Below are 19,693 nucleotides of genomic sequence, written 5' to 3' on the forward strand. Positions count from 1 at the left end.
TCACGCTTGAAAAACACAGTGTTTCTCCACCACCCTACACTTCATCAAAAGAGTGACAATCTGGGTCCTTTATGGTGTGGACGAAGGCCGGACCACAGTCCCCATTGGGGCCGGAAGGCGCCGGCTGGGAATGCACCTCAGCACCCGAGTCAGTGGTTGTAGACACTCGACTGATATTTCTATCAGTCGAATGGATAAATAAAATCAGAATTATCCACTTACAGAGAGATATGTGTTTTCTCCTGCAGTTTAGTCCTTATGGGGAGGGGTCCATGCTAAGGAAACATAAAAGGGTGACAACAATAGACGCGTCACATTTGTGTATAGAGAGCTGGCATTTTCCCCAGAACTTTCCCACATATGACCTCGTTTAATCTTTGTGACTCTTCTGTCACAGAGGTTATTTTTTATTCCTATCTGAAATAGTAGGAGACCCTGGATCACAGTCGAAAAAAGTGTTAAACTACTTGTTAGAACTATGGCTTAAGTTACGTCTAGTGATGTTAATTCTCATCTTTTCCCACTCCATCACAGCTGAGTAGAGTATAATTCTAATAATTCAGCTTATAATAAGACATAGAGACTTAGACTCCTGTGTGCCAGGCACAGTTCTGACTCCCCATTTTGCAGGTGAGGAAACCGAGGCATCAAGTGGTAATGTAGATAAAGGGCCTTTGATAGTGGGTGTGGGCCCCCTAGGTAAGGCATGGCTCATAGCCAAGGAGCTGTGATTTGAACCAGCGTTTTCCTCCCTCCCTGGCCCTGCCCAGGTCACTCGGCTGCCAAGTAGCAGAGCCAGAGCACAGCCCAGGCAGCCTGGCCCGAGTATGTGCTTCTCACCAGAGCACAACACTGCCCCCTGCTATCGTCCCCCTGCCTTCCTGTCTCACCAGCTCCTGGCCTCTTTTCCGGTCTCATCTGCTGGGTAGGCCACCTCCCTAGTTTCTCTTCTCCTCCCCAGCCCACCGGTAGTAAAAACTAATCATGCTGACCTGGAAGAGTTGAAGATCGCATTTTCCCCATGGGATGGATGGAACGCCGTCACACAGGACTTAAAGAATTGGCTGATTTGTCTTGGGGTTCTCTTTAAAAACACCTGGTTCTGCGGATGACTTGGCTTCCACAAAGCTCTAGCTGACTCTAGATGTGTGATTTTTCTGCCCCCAGAACACTGCCATGTGTGTCTTCTGGGATGTTTTGCCTTGTAAGGAATGACTGACCATAGCCTACCCCTCTGTGTTCCTTCACCTCCCTCTGGGGTCATGAGATAAAGTGACACGGGGGAAATGCTCAGAGAAGACATTCATCCTTTGCGTTTTTCCTTTCAGGGTATTTTTGAATGACAGTGTTAAAGCACCTATAACACTGCTGTGAACTGTTAACAAGCACATTTGCACATCACATCTATCATGCTATTTGCACGACGTTATGTGAAGAAACAGCTCAAAGTATTTTTAAGATATAGCCTTTTATCTTTGGAAGCACCAGAAACTATTTGCAGATTGGTCTTGGGAATCAAATTAGCCTAACACATGGGTGAGTTCCTGGAGGGGCGGGCATCTCTGTAAGTGGTTCCTGGCCCCTTAATCCTTCTGATCATTTGCACTGTGTATTTTTATACAGGCTCTTGTACTTTGGAGAAATAAAATAAAGAAACTTAAAGGTGAGTTTGACAAGGGCTTCTCCACACTGTTTGTCAATGCAGGTGGATCCTGAATTTTAATGGTAGTAGTTTCTTTTAAACAACCAAACCTCTTTAAACCTCTCCACAAATAATGTCAGTGCGCAGATTATGTCTAAAAGTGTTTGCTGGTGAGTGGAAATCTCTCCTGACCCCATACTGCAACCATGAAAGAAGAGCCTAATCCTGGAAAATAGTCTTGACAGCCTGGATGTCAGTTACCTCCACAGCTGTGTTTTCTCATCTGGGCCACTGCCTGTGTGACATTTTGCTGTCACTTGATGACTTCGGGTGTCTACATTCAGGAGCCCAGCTTGGGGTCATAGAACGAGCCAGACCTTGCACCTCCAGTTGAAACCTGGTCGGCTGCCGCTTACCGGCTGTGGGATGTTATGTGAAAAAACTTGTGGAGAGGCCTTGGTTTCCTCACCTGTAAAATGGGGATGGCATCCCTGTTGTAAAATTGTTGTGAGCAACATCTGTGTGCCCATGTTCATAGCAGCTTTATTCACAATAGCCAAAAGGTGGAAGCAGCCCAGGTGTCCATTGACAGATAAATGGATAAACCAAATGGGGCACATGCAAACAATGGAATGTTATTCAGCCTTAAAAAAGAAGGAAATTCTGACACGTGCTTCAACGTGGGTGAATCTTGAGGACATTCTGCTGATGAAATAAGCCAGTCACAACAGGACAAATACAATATGATTCCACTGACATGAGGTACCTAGAGGAGTCAAATTCACAGAGACAGAAGTAGGATGGCAGTCACCTGGGGCTGGGGGAAGGTAAAATTGGGGAGTTAGTGTTTAGTGGATATGAAGTTTCAATTTTGCAAGATTAAAAAAAGTTCTGGAGATGGATGATGGTGATGCTAGCACAGTGATGTGACTGTACTTAATGCCACTGAATTGTACACTTAAAAATAGTTAAGCTGGTAAGTTTTATGTTGTGTGTATTTTACCTCAGTACAGAAAAATTGGGGAAAAAAATTATGAGCATTGAAGAACACCCAGTAGGTAAAGTGCCTGCCATATTATCAGTGTTCAGTAACTAGCAGCAGCTTTTACTAGGGTTTGGGATTATAACTAATGGTTGTGTGATATCTCATCACGCGGCTGTACCATATTTGTTTCTTTTTTGTTTGCCTTTTGGATTTCTTATAGTACTCCACCACTGTAGCAATGATGGAATGAATTTTCGTATCTGTGTATGTCTTTTCTATTATTTGGGGTTTATATCTTTGAGGTTGATTTCCTGGGTCACTTAATCAAGGTGAATTAATCTTAGTCTTTGAGGCTCTTGCTTCTTATGCCCATGGGGTTTCAGAAGGGTGCTGTCATTTTCAGTGTCACCACCCAAGTAAGGGCGCCAGCCTCACAGTGTCCTCATCAGCACTGGGCACAATTTTAAGCAGTTTTACAAAATGAAGTGAGTAAGAGATGGTGTTTTAATGTTTAATATGCATTTGTTTGCTTTTACTTGATCACTGAAAATGTTGAGAACTTTTCATGCCTGGATCTATATTTATTTTTTCCAATGTGTATTGCCTGTTTACATCTTTTGCCTATATTTCTAGTGTGGTTTCAATGCTTTTCTTATCCAATGTTTTTTTGTCATGTTTGTGACACATTGTTGCCATTTTTAATATTCAGACAGTCTTACTAGTTATGTAGTTAAATCATTCATTTAAACATTTCAAAACACAGAATTATAAGCTTTTAAAGTAGATCAAAAATGGTTTTGCAATAACATGGTTATTATACTTAATGAATCTTCTTCCCATAATTCCCTTATCATTCCTTTCATACCTATTAGCATAAAATCTGTTTAGATGTTAACTTACATGACTATAGTATTTGAATTAAAATTATGTAGGCTGACCAATTAAGAATAAAATATGGGGCTTCCCTGGTGGCGCAGTGGTTGAGAGTCTGCCTGCTAATGCAGCGGACATGGGTTCGAGCCCTGGTCTGGGAAGATCCCACTTGCCACGGAGCAACTAGGCCCGTGAGCCACAACTACTGAGCCTGCGCGTCTGGAGCCTGTGCTCCGCAACAAGAGAGGCCACGATAGTGAGAGGCCCGCGCACTGCGATGAAGAGTGGCCCCCGCTTGCCGCAACTAGAGAAAGCCCTAGCACAGAAACGAAGACCCAACATAGTAATCAATCAATCAATAAATAAATCTTTAAAAAAAAAAAAAAAAGAATAAAATATGAATAACCCAATATAAAGAAGACATAACAAAAATTAGAGAAAATAAAAAATTAAAATTATTAATAAGCATGATATTTTTTACCTCACTAATAATTAAATTCATTAAAAATAAAATGATAGGATACTATCTTCCATCTAAAAATTTGGTAGGGATTAACAACATTGTGATGGTGACTGAGGCTGACCCTCAGATATGCTGCCAATGGGGAGAGAAAATTGGGTCAACTTTAATGAATAGCAGTTTAGCACACGGTATCAAGTATCTTTAAAATGTTCATAAACATTGATTTAGAAAATTCCCTTATATAACTTAGGCTAGAGGCAGCCTCAAAATGTAGAAAAAATATTTACATTCATAGATAAAAATAGGATTCAATACAAATGCCCAATGACAGGGAATGATTGAATAAGTAATAGTACGGCCATCTTTGGAGTGTTATATAGTCACTATAAATGGTATTTCCTAAAAATTTCAGTGATATGGGAAAACACTCAGGATATGCTAGTAAGTGGAAAAAGCAGGGTGCAGTGATTACAATAAAACAAATTGTGTGTCACGGTGCGAGTTTGTGTGTGCATGTATCTCGTACGTATATAGAAAGAAGTGCGTAAAAAGTATTGATAGTACTTATGTGGTAAGAGTGTGGGTGATTTTTCTTTTCTTTTCTATATTTCTGCACATTTTTTAAGCTTCGTATTGTTTGCAAATCATCGTTTCTACAATCAGAAATTTTAACTGCTAAGGAAGACTAAAGATAATAAGTAGATCTCTCTCCTTTTCTGGATTCATGTTCCCTTTGCTCTCTTCGCTTTGATATATTGGACAGAACCCTGGACAAGAAGTCAGAAGGTGTTTTTTCAGGTTATGGTCCAGAAATTTGCTAGCTCTATGACCTTGGGAAAATCTAACTTATATGTACCTGTTTGCCAGTTTGTAAAATGGGGATTTCTACCTTCCCTGCGTGTACAATTGGAGGGTTGTAAGAATTAAGGTGAGATTACCAACATAGGGGAAAACACTTTTGCAAACCAAGATGCAAGTTCAAAGGATTCCCCAGACCGCTGGGAGGTCTGATAATTTGTTAGAAGGACCCACGCAAGTCGAGAGCTGTTGTCCTCACAGTTATAGCTGATTACAGGAAAAGGATACAGATCAAAATCAGCTAAAGGAAGCGTCACATAGGCGGAGTCTGGAAGGGTTCCAGTGCAAAGCCTCTGTGTCATCTCCCATGCAGTCAGGATATGTTACCCTCCTGGCCTCCATGTGTGACGATATGCAGAGTATTGCCAACCAGGAAGCTCTCCCAAGCTTTGGTGTCCAGAATTTTTAATTGGGGCTTCATTACATAGGTATGATTGATTGATTGCCCACATGGTTGAACTCAGGCTCTCGGTCAACCGATACTGTGTTACCCAAAGCCTCCACCCTCAGTCACATGGCTTGTCTTTCCGACATGGCAGCCTCTACCCTAGGACTGTTGGCAGCCCTACCCTGAGATTCAGTGTGGCTAGCCCCACCCTAAGAGCATAGGCGTGGCCTCTCTAAATTAGGACACTCCTATCAGGTATGACCTAGATTACCTACCAGAGCCAAGGCAGAGGCCAGCTACCTGTTTGGGCAAGGCTAAATTCTTTACTACACACAAGGTGACTGAAAGAGATGGAAAACAAATTTAAACATAGAGGTGATGTTAGTATGGAGGGGTCTATTATTTACCGTGTTCTAACACCGTAAAATAAGAGAGGGCATGAATTCCACAGGTACAAGTGGTACTGCAAGTACCCGCTTCCCTGACCCTTAGAACCTGGGGGACCACCTTTGAGAAGGGAGTGTGCTAACAGTGGGGGCCGCAGAGAGGCTTTTGCTACAGTAGTTGTTTACCACAGAGACGAATTAGGCTGAGAAAACACTTACCGTCCTGCTGGGTATATGAACCTGACCCTCGCCTCAGTGTTAACAGCACAGCAAATATGTCTCTCTGTTAACGAATTTATCTAATGTGAACGAGTTTTAAGCCTGTTTTTTTTCTTGGGTTTCTCTATCTGGCACCATCTCCCTCTGTAGTGCAGCTGAGCTTACTACGCACAGAGAAGGGGGGGGGTTGATAAAAATAAATTGGCTCATTCCCCTTTGCAGAGTTTCAAATCTCTAGCACCATGTCAGGTTGGATCCATAAGGTTTTGTAAGAGTGAGATCAGAAAAATGAAAACCCGAGTTTATTTTCTCATGGAATTAAAAAAAAATTAGAGCACAATGAAGAGAAATCATCATCCTCAGGAAACTTGCTCGAGGACAACCGTGTGCTTTTATGGAAAAAGAACCAGCGACAGAGACTTAGGATGAAAGCATTAAAGTACAGTTGTGCTCCCAGCCTGCCTTCAGAGGGAAGAATTTCAGCCTTTGTCTAGTGGTTTTTTGGAAACAAATAACTTGTCATAAATTGATGTTGTCAGTAAATTTGGGTTGTACGTTCTGTTTCTTTTCGAGGCAAAACTGGCCACGCAGAAGTAGTCCGAGTGGTATACCAGCCAGAACGCATCAGCTTTGAGGAGCTGCTCAAGGTCTTCTGGGAGAATCATGACCCGACCCAAGGTAGATGAGTGAGCCAGTATTTAATTATCTTACTAATTACAGCTGGGATAATTAGTGTTTGAGCTGCATGGAAGAGATGAACCTTGAAATCACGCAGGAGCTCAAGAATATGATTGCAGACATTTATTGACGGGAAGGGGAGGGGCTGGGGAGAAAGAGGGCGAGAGAATAAAGGCACAGCCACTGTCTGCGCCCCTCCCCCCTTTACAGCTGTCAGGGGTGGGAAAATTCCCACAGAGAAAGACACCAGACAATAGAGATTCGTTCACCTTTGATTATTGCGTTATTCCTCCTTAGTGCAGTCTTTTGTCTACAAAATTAAAGTGTCTTTCTAGCAGCTCCAAAGTTTTCCTGATTTATGGTTCCTTTATTGCCCTGAATTTATTTAGCCTTTCTCATCTTTTGACATTATCAGCCTTTTTTTTTTTTTTCTTTTAAATGTCTCTGGGTGATTTAGAAAAAAAGAGAGAACATAAAGGTAAAATGCAGTATTCAGTGGTTCTACAATGCTTGGGTTATTTAAATATTTCATTTGTCTTCTTTGGAATTTACTATATGGAGATATTAATATATTTGGGCTGTAATCGGTGGTGGTCAGGAATCTTATTTGAATGCACACACAAGCAAAAATCTCATGTTGGCAAATATCGTTGTAATATTCAATGATGGAGTAATTTCCAGATTTCGTCTTAACAGCCTTACGAGCACTGCTTTGCCAGTGTGATGGTCTGATATTATGAGGCTTATGAACTGGAAAGTCCTGTACGTTCGATGTGATTTTCATTTAGCAATCGGTCTACTTAACGGAAATGTTTTCCCTTTGGTGTCAGATTTTGGGGGAGTGGGGACGCCATGTTGGCTATTTCCTGATGAATGGATGTGTTTTTCCAGATGTGCATTGTGCTTTGGGGTGGGACCTCACCAAGACCCCAGCAGCATAGGTTGGTGAGTCCCGAGTTCTGCTTCCACCTAATGCCAGGGTGCTTTGCCAGAGGGCAAAGGTCAGAGCTAAGGCAAGAACAGCAAAATGATCAACGAGCCAGGGTCAGGCAGGTCCAGGATCCAGGTACATCCAGCAGGGTTGGGAAAAGGCCGGGAAGGAGGCCAGGATGCAGGCTCTCCATGACAGTGAAGTCTGGTTGACATGGGGGGATGGGTCCCTGGTGGGGGAGCAGTGAGGTATGGGGCAGGGGAGGTAGAGAACTGGTAGGGCAGGAGTACTATTATCAGAAGGTTCTGATGCCAGCCCCGTTTGGACTCCTGGACTGTCACATCACATGAGAACGGCAAGCCTAAGGGCTTAGACACGCATGGCTCAAAGGGAAACTGGTGAGCATCATAAGCAAGGGTAGTGACGGCCAGGAACTCATGCCGGGGAAGCCTTGGGTCCAGATGGAGCAGCCATTCAGCCTCTTGGCTCTCAAAGCCGAGGGCCAGGCAGGACGCTGAGGGCTCCAAAGTTCTAAGTGGAGACACCGACACCTATCAGGAGCCCAGGCAAGCCTGAAGTCATGGAGGAGACAGGCTCCCCGCAGGCCCACAAGGCTGGGTATGTGGCCTTGGCCTGGCCACCCGTAATGCCATGTCCTGATACAACCACCTTATGCTTGGCCCCTGCAAAATTTCGAAGAGGGTGAAGTCTGTCATCCACTTCTCCCTCCTTACTTCTCTTAACGTCTTACCCATTTTATCACATCTTTACTGGCACACCTCAGTTATTAGGTCGCTAGTTCTGGCCCCTGAATCTCAGGGGAATTCCACCTTCAAAAGAACTTTAGGAGAACCTCTTGTTCTCCCCATCCCGTGGGTCAGATTTGTCTCAACTTTGCCTCAGTCCTCTTTGGAATTCTTGGTTTACTGTCTGTATTAATTTGCTAAGGCTGCCATCGTAAGGTATCACAGACTGGGAGGCTTAAACAACAGAAATTCATTTTCTCAGAGTCCTGGAGGCTGGGAGTCTGAGTTGAAGGCATTGGCAGGGTTGGTTTCATCTTGGCTTGTCGATGGCTGTCTTTTCCTCATACAGTCTTCCCTCTGTGTGTGTCTGTGTCCTGATCTCCTCTTTGTGTAAGAACACCAGTCAAACTGGATTAGGGCCCACCCAGACTACTTCATTTAATCTTAATCTTTAAAGGCCCTATCTCCAAATGAAGTTACACTCTGAGGTATTGGAGGTTAGGGCTTCAACATGTGAAGTGTGGGGAGAGGTGGCACACCCTTTAGCCCATAACATTGTCCAATAATGTAATAGGTTGATGTGGTGTCCTTCCAGAGGTATTCTTTTTTCCTAACAGGGTGTTCATAGGCTCATAGACTGGAAGAGACTTTAGAGGTCATCTGGTTCAACTCCAGTTTCAATTCTATGAGTCAGAAGATGAAGTCGGTAATGATGGAATGATGGGGGTTACAGACAATGGGACTGGAATGTCGAGTGACCTATTTTTTACTCTGATATTTTGGACAAATTATACATGTAGGAGGAGAGTTTTTCTACCCGCGTGTATATTTGTTTCTGCTTAGAATAGTGCTTCATGTAATATATACAGTCACACATATTAAATCACAAGATATCTAATCTTCCCGCATTATTATTAGAATTACTTTTTTAGGTAGTTCAGTGTAATGGGCCATGGTAACAATCTTTTTCTGCCTTGTAGGGTTTCCTAGGACCCTTCTGGAAATAGGGCCAATGGAGTGATCATATGATCCAGGCCTGATCAATCAGTATCTTTTCCTATTGTCAACAATGTTTGATCCAAAGAACAGGCATGTGACCCAAGCAGAACCAGCTAGAGTCCTTCCCTGGGACTGTCGTATGTTCTCAGTTTGTTGCAGCTGCCGGGGTGGGTGCTCTGTATGGGGAATGACGTGCCCACCCGAGAAGCGAGGGAGGAAGATGAGCAGAGACGCTGAGAGATGAGAGATGTGAGGAGAAAACCCTCAGGAGGCTCTGAGGCCCTGGGACTCCTCATTCCTGCAGCTCCTCCTGCAATTCTGAGCTCGCCTGTGAGCTCTTCAAGCTAGGAGAGCTACTAGGTATTCCCTTCCTTTTTTTAACCTGAGCTAGTTTGTTGGCTTTCTATTACTTCCAACAACAACAAAAACCCTAACTAATCCACTTACTCAATTTAAACAATGACAATTACGCTCGATCATTATATTCAGTAACTGTTAGTTAACCATGTTCATCTGGCTCCATAAATCAGCGGTCTAAAGCCATTTGGATGGTTTTATCATTGACTCAGATACCGAGGGGCAGACACTAGAAATTGTTTCTTCAAGACCTGTTGGTGGTTTGATTGGAGGTTCCTTGGTAATTCAGAATTAGGATTTAGGATTTGGGACATATGGCCTGAGAACATATCAGATGCCTTTTCAATATTTCTGAAGTATTGTGAAAGGCAAGCATTCATTAATGACATTTATCTTGTGTCTGCTCTTTTTGCCAGGTATTCTGCTAAGTGGTGCTAGATCACTAAGTGGTCTGGAATAAGCAGCAGTATCCAACATTTTGTTTAACACACAGGGAAGATACATTTCTATAGGAAGAAAATAGTTAAATCCCAATAAACTGAGATCAAATGAGCATTCACATAAATGTGTATAAGATCACAGACCAAAATGTTAACCTGAAATAATTAAAACAAGTATTGGTTAACGCTGGGAGATTAAAAGCAAAAATGTAAGTTCATAAGAAGTCTGGTATCAATGGATTTAATATTTCCAGGGAACTCTGAAGGTCTAAAACGTGTAATCATGTAATTTTTCTGAGGTAAGAACTTGAAGTCCACTTGCTAAAGGATGGGCATGCAGCAGGAGATAGCTGAGCTGCAGGTGAACTTGGCCATCTGAACACAACTTCTTAATTCTCTACCTGAAGTCACATGGTGACTCTTACCACATTTCACAGTGAAAAGTGGCCCAGAAAAGAAAAGCACCCAGTAGAGCAGGTGGGGGAAGTAGAGGCGTGTAAGACTGAGTACTCTTACTCAGAAAATGGACGTTTGTAAGGACAGAAGCATGTTGGCTTTGGTGGAGACTCTGGTCTGTGAAGCAATAGTCCATTGTAGGTTCTTTTCAGAAACAAGAGTAAGTGATTCCTCCACCTGCGTGAAGAATGCTCTTACCTGTACCAGAATTACTTATCAACAAACAGACAAAACTTAAGTAAAAGTTGAGATGGCATTGATCTTTGACATGATGATAGGCCCGCCCCGGACACACACGATTCTCAACAGCAGTAGGCCTCAAGAGAAACGTATTTTAATTAGCATGTTGAAAGGCTTTACTGCCTTGTTTATAAAGTTAGGAAGGATTTGCAGGGGCCACTAAAAATCTTTAGTTATAATTTACTTCATTTTGTGGGAGAAGCAATCTCCTACAGTGGTATTAGCAAATGCGGGCTTCTTGCTGATGACAAGGGTCTAATATAGTAGAAACAGCAAGGATTGAAGCTTAAGTTCCCTTTCAATTAAATCAGATCTTCACAGTATAGACCAGACAGAGAAAATCCTGCACGTTCTTCCCTGCTTGAGGGTACTAAAGCAGCTCTCACGGCATCTGTCCCAGTGGAAAGGAGGAAATCCCCGTGGTCTGCCATTTTGAAAGGGAGCAGAGCTGGTAAGAGCTATCAGAGAGTGTGGGCTTGGGCTTCCCTGGTGGCGCAGTGGTTGAGAGTCTGCCTGCCAATGCAGGGGACACGGGTTCAAGCCCTGGTCTGGGAAGATCCCACATGCCGCGGAACAGCTAGGCCCGTGAGCCACAACTACTGAGCCTGCGCGTCTGGAGCCTGTGCTCCGCCACAAGAGAGGCCGCGACAGTGAGAGGCCCGCGCACCGCGGTGAAGAGTGGCCCCCGCTTGCCGCAACTAGAGAAAGCCCTCGCGCGGAAACGAAGACCCAACACAGCCATAAATAAATAAATAAATAAATAAATAAATAAATAAATTTAAAAATGGTCCACATCAAAAAAAATCTTTAAAAAAGAAAGTGTGGGCTTTTAACGATATAGGGGGCCCAAGACCCGTGATTCCACAGCCAACAGGCAGTGAGTCCTGAGAGGGGGCTGCTCAATGGATTAGCTTTGGGTGAAGTTTACAGATGACCGGCCAGTAAATGGAATAGTCTTTTCTCTGAATTTACCACGAAACCCCTGCTTTTGCCGAAGCACTCAGATACCACTGTTTAAGCTAATACGTCCTGTTCTGGCTTTGTCTTACTCGTGGGACAAATACAGGTTCCTCCAGGCTCCTTCCTGACCGTGTGGTCCCCAAACTCCCCCGGTCTCCAGACAACACGGCAGAGCCCGACAGTTAGATTTGGGTTCTGGCACCAGATGGACCTCTTCCCAGCCTCACGACCTTGACCAAGATACTTACTCCGTCTGAAACTCTGTTTTCTCATCTACAAAAAAGGGATAGTGATATCTATCCTGCGTACTTCTTGGGTTGTCATAAGAATGCAATGAAATTATGTGAAAATCACTTGAAAACGTCAAGAACCATGTAGGTGGCCGCTTCGTAGTTGTGTTCTTCTCAACACAGCAGTACAACTTCACCAGTTTTATGTAGTTATTTTTATATCCTTGATTTCTGTGGGAAAATATCTACCCTCTGCTTACTAAAGGGTGGGGCTTCTACCCACAAAGGTTCTTTTGTACTTCCTGCTAGTTGAAAAGATTTCAGCATTGTCCGTGTTCTCGTTCTGTGATGAAACTGCTGGCGGTGATGGTGATGAGGTTGGTGGGCAGAAACCGCCTCGTGTTTGCTGCTGGCCCAGTGCTCAGAAGAAGCACATAAGATCCCAGCCTCTCATGCTTGCTCTGTGGCCCTGTACCTAGCATGCTCTGTGCATGAATTCCATCGTTTCGGTCCTCCTCTTCCTGCCGGAGGGGGCAGGGCCCAGACCCTGTACCTTGAGCCAAGCCACAGGCACACAAGTGCACAATGTGGAGACTCAGCTTTGCCTGACTTGATCCCATAAACCTGACTTCTCGATTCCAACCTCTTTCACTCTCCTCGATCCTGGGGAAAGGACAGCACCATTTATGAAGCACCCCTTACGGGCCAGTCTTAGTGCTTAGATGCTTTATACCTATCATTTCATTTAACCCTTACCATAATCTCATGAATTGGGGTTCACTGTCTTCGCTTAACAGAAGAGAAGGAATGAGGTTCCAGAAGACTGACTGTCTTGCTTGATGTTGTTGGCAATATTTGGACACAGCTCTGACTAAAGCCCAAATCTATTTTCTTTCCCCTACACCAGAGGGGTCCATGCTTCTTGACTAGGAAGACCTCTTCTAAAGATAAACATTTTTCAGGATCCCCCATGTGATATAGTTGTGCCCTTAGTAACCTTTTTAAAGCAAATATATGAAAATGCTACTGCAAATTTAATCACTTTAAACTGAATGCCTGTTTTATTAACTAGCACAGTGTCACGTACCTCTGGAAAATGGAAATGCCTACATGCATAATGCATTCCACAGCCTCTAGGCCATGCCTGCTGCACAGTTGGACTTGTGGACCTCTAGTAGTAGCTCCCGGCCTTCCCAGGGGCTGGGACCGCAGGTGGGGAACTGCTCTGGTGAGAGGTGGCCTTTCTGCAGAGGCCTTCTGGCTGTGACTGCGAGCTGACCCCAGTATCAGTTCCCCTACTTCTGAAGGATTGGAATTTTAGCTGGATGTGCAACCACCAATAAAGACTAAATTTCCCAGACTCCTTATGACTAAGGATAGCCACATGTCTGAATTCTGACTGCCAGAGCATGAGTACCAGTGATGGTGTCAAATTCTGGGTTCGGTACACTTAGAGGAAAGGCCATTCTCCTCTTCTTTCTTCCTTCCCGCAAGTTACTTGTGGATGCAGTGATGAACCGTCTTAGACCACAGGGGTGGAGACCTCACCCTTGTCACTGAGGAGCTACAGGATCGAAGGCTCCAGAGTCAGTACCCCAGGCTGGACTCTTTAGGCAAGAACTTCTTTAAGCTATTGTTATTTTGGTTCATTTTAGGCCTTCTCTTCTTTTTTTTTTTTCTTTTTTTTTCTTTCTTACAACAGCTGAACTAATCCTTACTAAAATAGCCTTCAACTGTAAGCTGGTGATGAACTCCCACTCACTCCTCTGAAGATCTTAATTAAAATGCTTCCTTAATTAAAACAGCTTTAATCAAACCTGTTCAGAGTATGGACTCTGGGGTTAGAGGATATGGCTTTAACCAGGCCTGCCACGTACTAGCCATGTGGCCTGGGGAGGTTATGTCACTCACCGCGTCCTTTCTCTCTGTCTCTGCCTGACCACTGGGTCATGGCTCTCATTACTCTCATCTGGCTGTCACAGTCGCCTCCTGACTGGCCTTGCCCCTTTCCCAATCCAGTACCCATAATGATCCGCCAAAAATACGAAACAAAAGTATGTCCCTCTCCTGCCGTTCCTTTGGGCTGATACACACTCTTTACCGTGGCAGCCTGGCCTGGGATCAGCTGACTGGCGCCTCCTGCTCCGGCCTCAGGCCCTGCCGCCCCTCCCCCTCCACACCCTCACCCACTGCATGTCTGCATCGTGGGCTTCATTCACCCCATTCCTGGAAGACACAAGTGCTCCCTTGCTGGGCCCATACCTACGGCTCCATCTGCCCACAGCTGTTGGCGTGATTGGCTCCTTCCTTTCCTTCAGCTTAAAGAGTCATGTCCTCAGAGAAGCCTTCGCTGACCCGCCCTCACTGAAGGAGGCTCTCCAGCCCTCCTCCCGGCTTTTGCCATCACTGCTCTCTCTTTTCTTCCTAACACTTATCACAGGGTGGACTGATTTGTCTGTTTATTGTTTATTAACTGTCTCCTCTTCTAGAAAGTAAGCTTCATATGAAATATTTTTTCATTGAACAAATGAATGAACGAACCTCAGTTTTCCCATCTGTAAAACGGTTCCTCTCCCATCAGCGTCCGTCAAGATGTAGGAAGGAATGTAGTCTGTTGTGCAGAGCCCAGTGCCGGGCACAGAATAAGCATGTCATCTATAATAGCCACCATCCTCATCCTGCCCATGTAAGAGCCATTTCACCAGCTCCCATTTGTTGGCCTTGCTCTCTCTTGAACCCCAGTATTCCTCCATTTTTTTCCCTCTCATTTTCCCCATCTTATGCTTTGAATACGCTTGATCATTTCCTGTGCTTGGTTCACACCCTTTATCCTCAATCAACTGCTCAGCATCCCTTTCCCTCCCACACCCACCCTCCACCCTCCCACGGGGAGCTCCCAGTTGCCCTCAGAAGCTTCATCTGGCTGTCCCCATGGGCCACACTGTCTCTGGTGTTGGTTTCATGGAGCCCTAGGACCACACACCCTGGCTTGCTGCCTCACCCTCAGAGCCAAGAGTAGGGGATTAATGTGGTTCCTCAGCCCGTGGTGGAGACTAGAGACCCCAAGGACTCTTATCCATTCAGTGTCCGTGGACCGCACATCCCCCACCCCCCCACCCCGGACAGCCCCACACTCACTGTGCAGAATCGCTCGAGGTGCGCGGTTCCCAGAGAATCTGCGGTGGGGCTGGTCCGCTCCAACTTTAGCAGGTTTGCTTCATAGCCTCTTTCCAGGTGCACCATAGAGAAGCCAGTGCCTGGTGCTGTCTATCGGGGAATATTAATTGGAGAGAGAAAAATCCTCTTTTCCTTCTGTTTCTCATCAAGTTGGCAATTAAGTGCTGGTGTTCATATATTTGAACTGCCAAATTAATATCTGAACTTCGTTGTGCTGACCCTTTTAAGTTGGTCTTTTAAAATAAGTCACCAGTTTTGAAGGACTATCCTTTTTTTAGCCCACGTACAAGGAATCTATCATCTGCAAATAATTAGACAGTGGGAATTATATTGTATTGCTAATGAGCAGATGTGCATACTTATAGTGGAGGAACAGCTGCACACATACAAAATGCAAAAAAGACCCAAACCCAGCATTATGAATTCTGAAAGAGATTTCATTCTTTTAAGAATTTCAGAAACAGGAAAAAAAAAGAAACAAAGAATTTAACTGATATTTTTCTTTATTAATTGTTCTTTCAGTCGTACTTTTCCTTGCATAACATTATCATATATGTACACAGTATCTTTGCTATTTGCAAATGTGCTATTTGCACTTTCAAATCCCTCTCTCATATAATACTATAGAGCTTATATTTAACATTTTTCCTCTGCCTTTCTAGTGCTTTAAGGGTTTGGTGCCTCCGGACTCAATGACAGACTCCTACCGGGTATTTACTCTGGGCTGAGCATGATGCTAGGTTCTTATGTGCATGTGATCCCATTTGATCCTTAAAGTAACCTGTGAGTAGGTGGTCTTAAACCCATTTTACAGATGAACAGATAGGCCCAGAGAGGTGAAGTGATTTTCCATGAGCCAGTTAGTACTTTATTGTCAGAGCTGGGATTTGGACCTAAGAGTTCAACTTCAAACCTTGTGTTATTTCCATTGTGTGGTATGTGGTCCTACATTGTTACAAGATGCTATCAGCCAACAGAGAACACAACCACACCGTAACTGGAAGCAGCAGCACATTATCCAATGAAGAGTATCTGTCCTAACAAGCTCCTTGTAATACATATTACAATTTTATAATCTGTTAAGGATTTTCAAGATTAAGAAGTTCAAATAGGCTTTTTTTTAGGCTATAAATCAAAATTTATTTGTAATGGATAGTGTGGTAGCAGAGGTTAGGAATGCTAATATCTTTTGGCAGCCTATACCAAGGGCAGGTGTCCAAGAATTTCTTTTGAAAGATGTGATTAGGGTCAGTGAGTTCAAACAGGCTTTTGAAAACTTTCAGCCAGGAAGAATTCCACATATTTGAGATAGGAGAGTTTAGGTCATTTAAACTTTGCTGATCAATTCCTGAAATAATATAAAATCAATAAGAAGAAATGAAGTCAGAAGAATTACATTACTTCACATAAAAGAGTATTAAATTAGATAAGAGAAAAAAATCAGAGCTGATAACATTGGCAGGAACTAGAATTTCCAGGTTCTTAAATGGCAGGCTAGGCTATTCAGATCAACTTCTCATCAAAAGCAACTCAAAATGTTGGGTAAGATATAAAAACATATTAAAAGCATCACATCAAAATCCCGACAAAATGATTAGGAATTACCATGTAAAATTGAAGGGAACAGAGGAATCCAGACTGGTAAGCAGAGGACTAAAACACCTTTGCTCTAGGGAATTTGCCAATTCCAGAAGAGTTGAGTCTTAAGGACCTTATTAAGCATATGGAGACTGTGACCAATGCAATTAAAGCACTCGATCTAATGGACACATATAAAACACTGTACCCTACACCTTCTTAATCACACATGGAAATGTACTAAGCCATAGAGTCTCAATATGTTGCAGAGGGACTAAAATCATAGAGATTATGTTTCTCTTATCATAACGTGGTTATGCTGGAAATCAATAGCAAAAAGATATGTAGAAAATCCTTTTATGTTAGAATAGAAGAAAATTTCTAATTATCTTATGGATCAAAGATAAGCCATAATGGAAATCAGAAAATATTTTGAACTGACTGGTAATTAAAATACTACACTTCAAAACTTATAGGGCATGGCTAAAGCCGTTCTTAGAAGGAAATACAGAGCCTTAAATTCTTACATTAGAGGTGGTGAAAGACAGAGCTCAGCATCCATCTCAAGAACTTAGAAAGTCAACAACAACATAAACCAAACAATGAGGAAGAAAGAAATAATGAAGAACAGAAGTAAATGGAATAGGAAATAAAAAAAGTAGTAGAGAGGATTAAGGAAGCCAGAAATTGATATTTCAAAATGGCTAATAAAATTGATAAAGCATTGGTTAGTTGATCAAGGAAAAAATGAGGTCACAAATACCCATTGTTGGGAAGAAAAAATGGGATATCACTGCAGATAGGCAACTTTACGTCAATACATTTGAAAAGTTAGATAATAAGACAGAGTCCTTAAAAATATAACAAAACTGGGAATTCCCTGGCAGTCCAGTGGGTAGGAGTCGGTGCTTTCACTACCGTGGCCTGTGTTCAATTCCTGGTTGAGGAACTAAGATCCTGCAAGCTGTGTGGCATGGCCAAAAACAAAACGAAACAAAACAAAACTGAATAGACCTATAATCATTAAGAAATTGAATCAGTATTTTAAAAGCTTCTCATAAAAATAACTCAGCTGCAGTTTTTTTGTTGTGTTATTTTTGTGGATCTTTAAAGCTGATTCTGATGTTTATCTGGAAAGGCAAAAGTTTAAGAAAAGCAGAGACACTCTTGCATAAGAACAAGAGGATGGGAGGATTCGTTCTTCCAGATATCAAGATTTATTATAAAGCACATACTACCCAAAGCAATCTACAGATTAAATGCCATCCCTATCAAAATACCTATGATATTTTTCACAGATCTAGAACAAATAATCTTAAAATTTATATGGAAGCACAAAAGACCCCAAATTGCGAGAGCAAGCAATCTGGAGAAAAAAGAACAAACCTGGAGGTATCGTGGTCCCTGACTTCAGACTGTAACACAGAACTACAGGAGTCAAAGCAGCATGGTGCTGGCACAAAAATAGACACATAGTTAAATGGAACAGGATAGAGAGCCCAGAATAAAGCCACGCACCTATGGTCAATTAAGCGGTGAAAAAGGAGACAAGAATGTAGAATGGAGAAAAGACAGTCTTCAGTAAGTGATGCTGGGAACACTGGACAGCTACATGTAGAACAATGAGATTAGAACACTCCCTAACAACACATACAAAAATAAACTCAAAATGGATTAAAGACCTAAATGTAAGACCTGAAACCATATAACTCCTAGAAGAGAGCATAGGCAGAACACTCTTTGACATAAATTGTAGCAATTTTTTTTGATCTGTCTCCTAAGGCAAAAGAAATAAAAGCAAAAATAAACAAATGGAACCTAATTAAACTTAAAAGCTTTTGCACAGTAGAGGAAACCATTGACAGAATGAAGAGACAACCTACTGAATGGGAGAAAATATTTGCAAATGATTTGACTGATAAGGGGTTAATATCTAAAATATATAAACAGCTCATACAACTCAATATTGATAAACAAACAATCCAATTAAAAAATAAGCAGAAGACCTGAATAGACATTTTTCCAAAGAAGGTATACAGGTAACTAACAGGCACATGAAAGATACACAACATTGCTAATTGCTAGAGAAATGCAAATCAAAACTGCAGTGAGGTGCCACCTCACACCTGTCAGAATGACTAACATCAAAAAGTCTACACATAAATGTTGGCTAGGATGTGGAGAAAAGGGAACCCTTGTACACTGTTGATGGGAATGTAAAGTGGTGCAGCCACTATGGAAAACAGTATGGAGGTTCCTCAAAAAACTAAAAATAGAGCTACCGTATGATCCAGCAATTCCACTCTTGTATGTATATCTGAAAAAAATGAAAACACTAACTCAAAAAGATACATGCACCCCAGTGTTCATAGCAATGTTATTTACAATAGCTAAGATACAGAAGCAACCCAAGTGTTCATCAACAGATGAATGGTTAGAGAAGTTGTGGTATATATATATATACAATGGAATATTACTCAGCCGTAAAAATGATATTCTTCCATTTGCGACAATATAGATGGACCTAGAGGGTATTTTATGCTTAGTGAAATAAGTCAGACAGAGAAGGACAAATATTCCGTGTTTTCACCTATGTGTGGAATCTAAAAAATAACACAAACAAATGTATATAACAAAACAAAAACAGACTCACAGATACAGAGAACAAACTAGTGCTTACCAGTGGGGAGAGGGGAGGAGGGGGGCAAGATAGGGGTACGGGATTGAGAGTATAAACTACTATGTATAAAATAAATAAGCAACGAGGATATATTGTACAGTACAGGGCAATATAGTAGTTATTTTGTAATTTTATTTTTTTTAACTTTGGAAAGTTGATATTTCATTTTTAAAAATTTTTTATTAAAGTATAGTTGATTTACAAAGTTGTGTTAGTTTCAGGTGTACAGCAGGTGATTCAGTTATACATATACATATATCCACTCTTTTTAAGATTCTTTTCCCTATAGGTCACTACAGAGAATTGAGTAGAGTTCCCTGAGCTATACAGTAGGTCCTTATTAGTTATATATTTTATATATAGTAGTTTAAATGAAGTATAGTCTATAAAAAATATTGAATCACTAT

The 19,693-nt window shown here is 42.3% G+C and overlaps 1 protein-coding gene across 3 annotated transcripts in view; it reads left to right on the top strand.

Moving 5' to 3' along the window:
- The window catches only part of MSRA (methionine sulfoxide reductase A), a 378,257-nt gene that overhangs the window by 244,372 nt on the left and 114,192 nt on the right, over positions 1–19,693 (top strand). For all 3 annotated transcript variants that reach the window (XM_068553108.1, XM_068553109.1, XM_068553110.1), the window contains exon 4: positions 6,388–6,492. In XM_068553108.1, the coding sequence (XP_068409209.1) occupies positions 6,388–6,492 (105 nt within the window). The remainder of the gene's footprint in view (positions 1–6,387; positions 6,493–19,693) is intronic.

Source organism: Eschrichtius robustus, chromosome 10 (assembly GCF_028021215.1).
Source record: "Eschrichtius robustus isolate mEscRob2 chromosome 10, mEscRob2.pri, whole genome shotgun sequence".
Lineage (NCBI taxonomy): Eukaryota > Metazoa > Chordata > Mammalia > Artiodactyla > Eschrichtiidae > Eschrichtius > Eschrichtius robustus.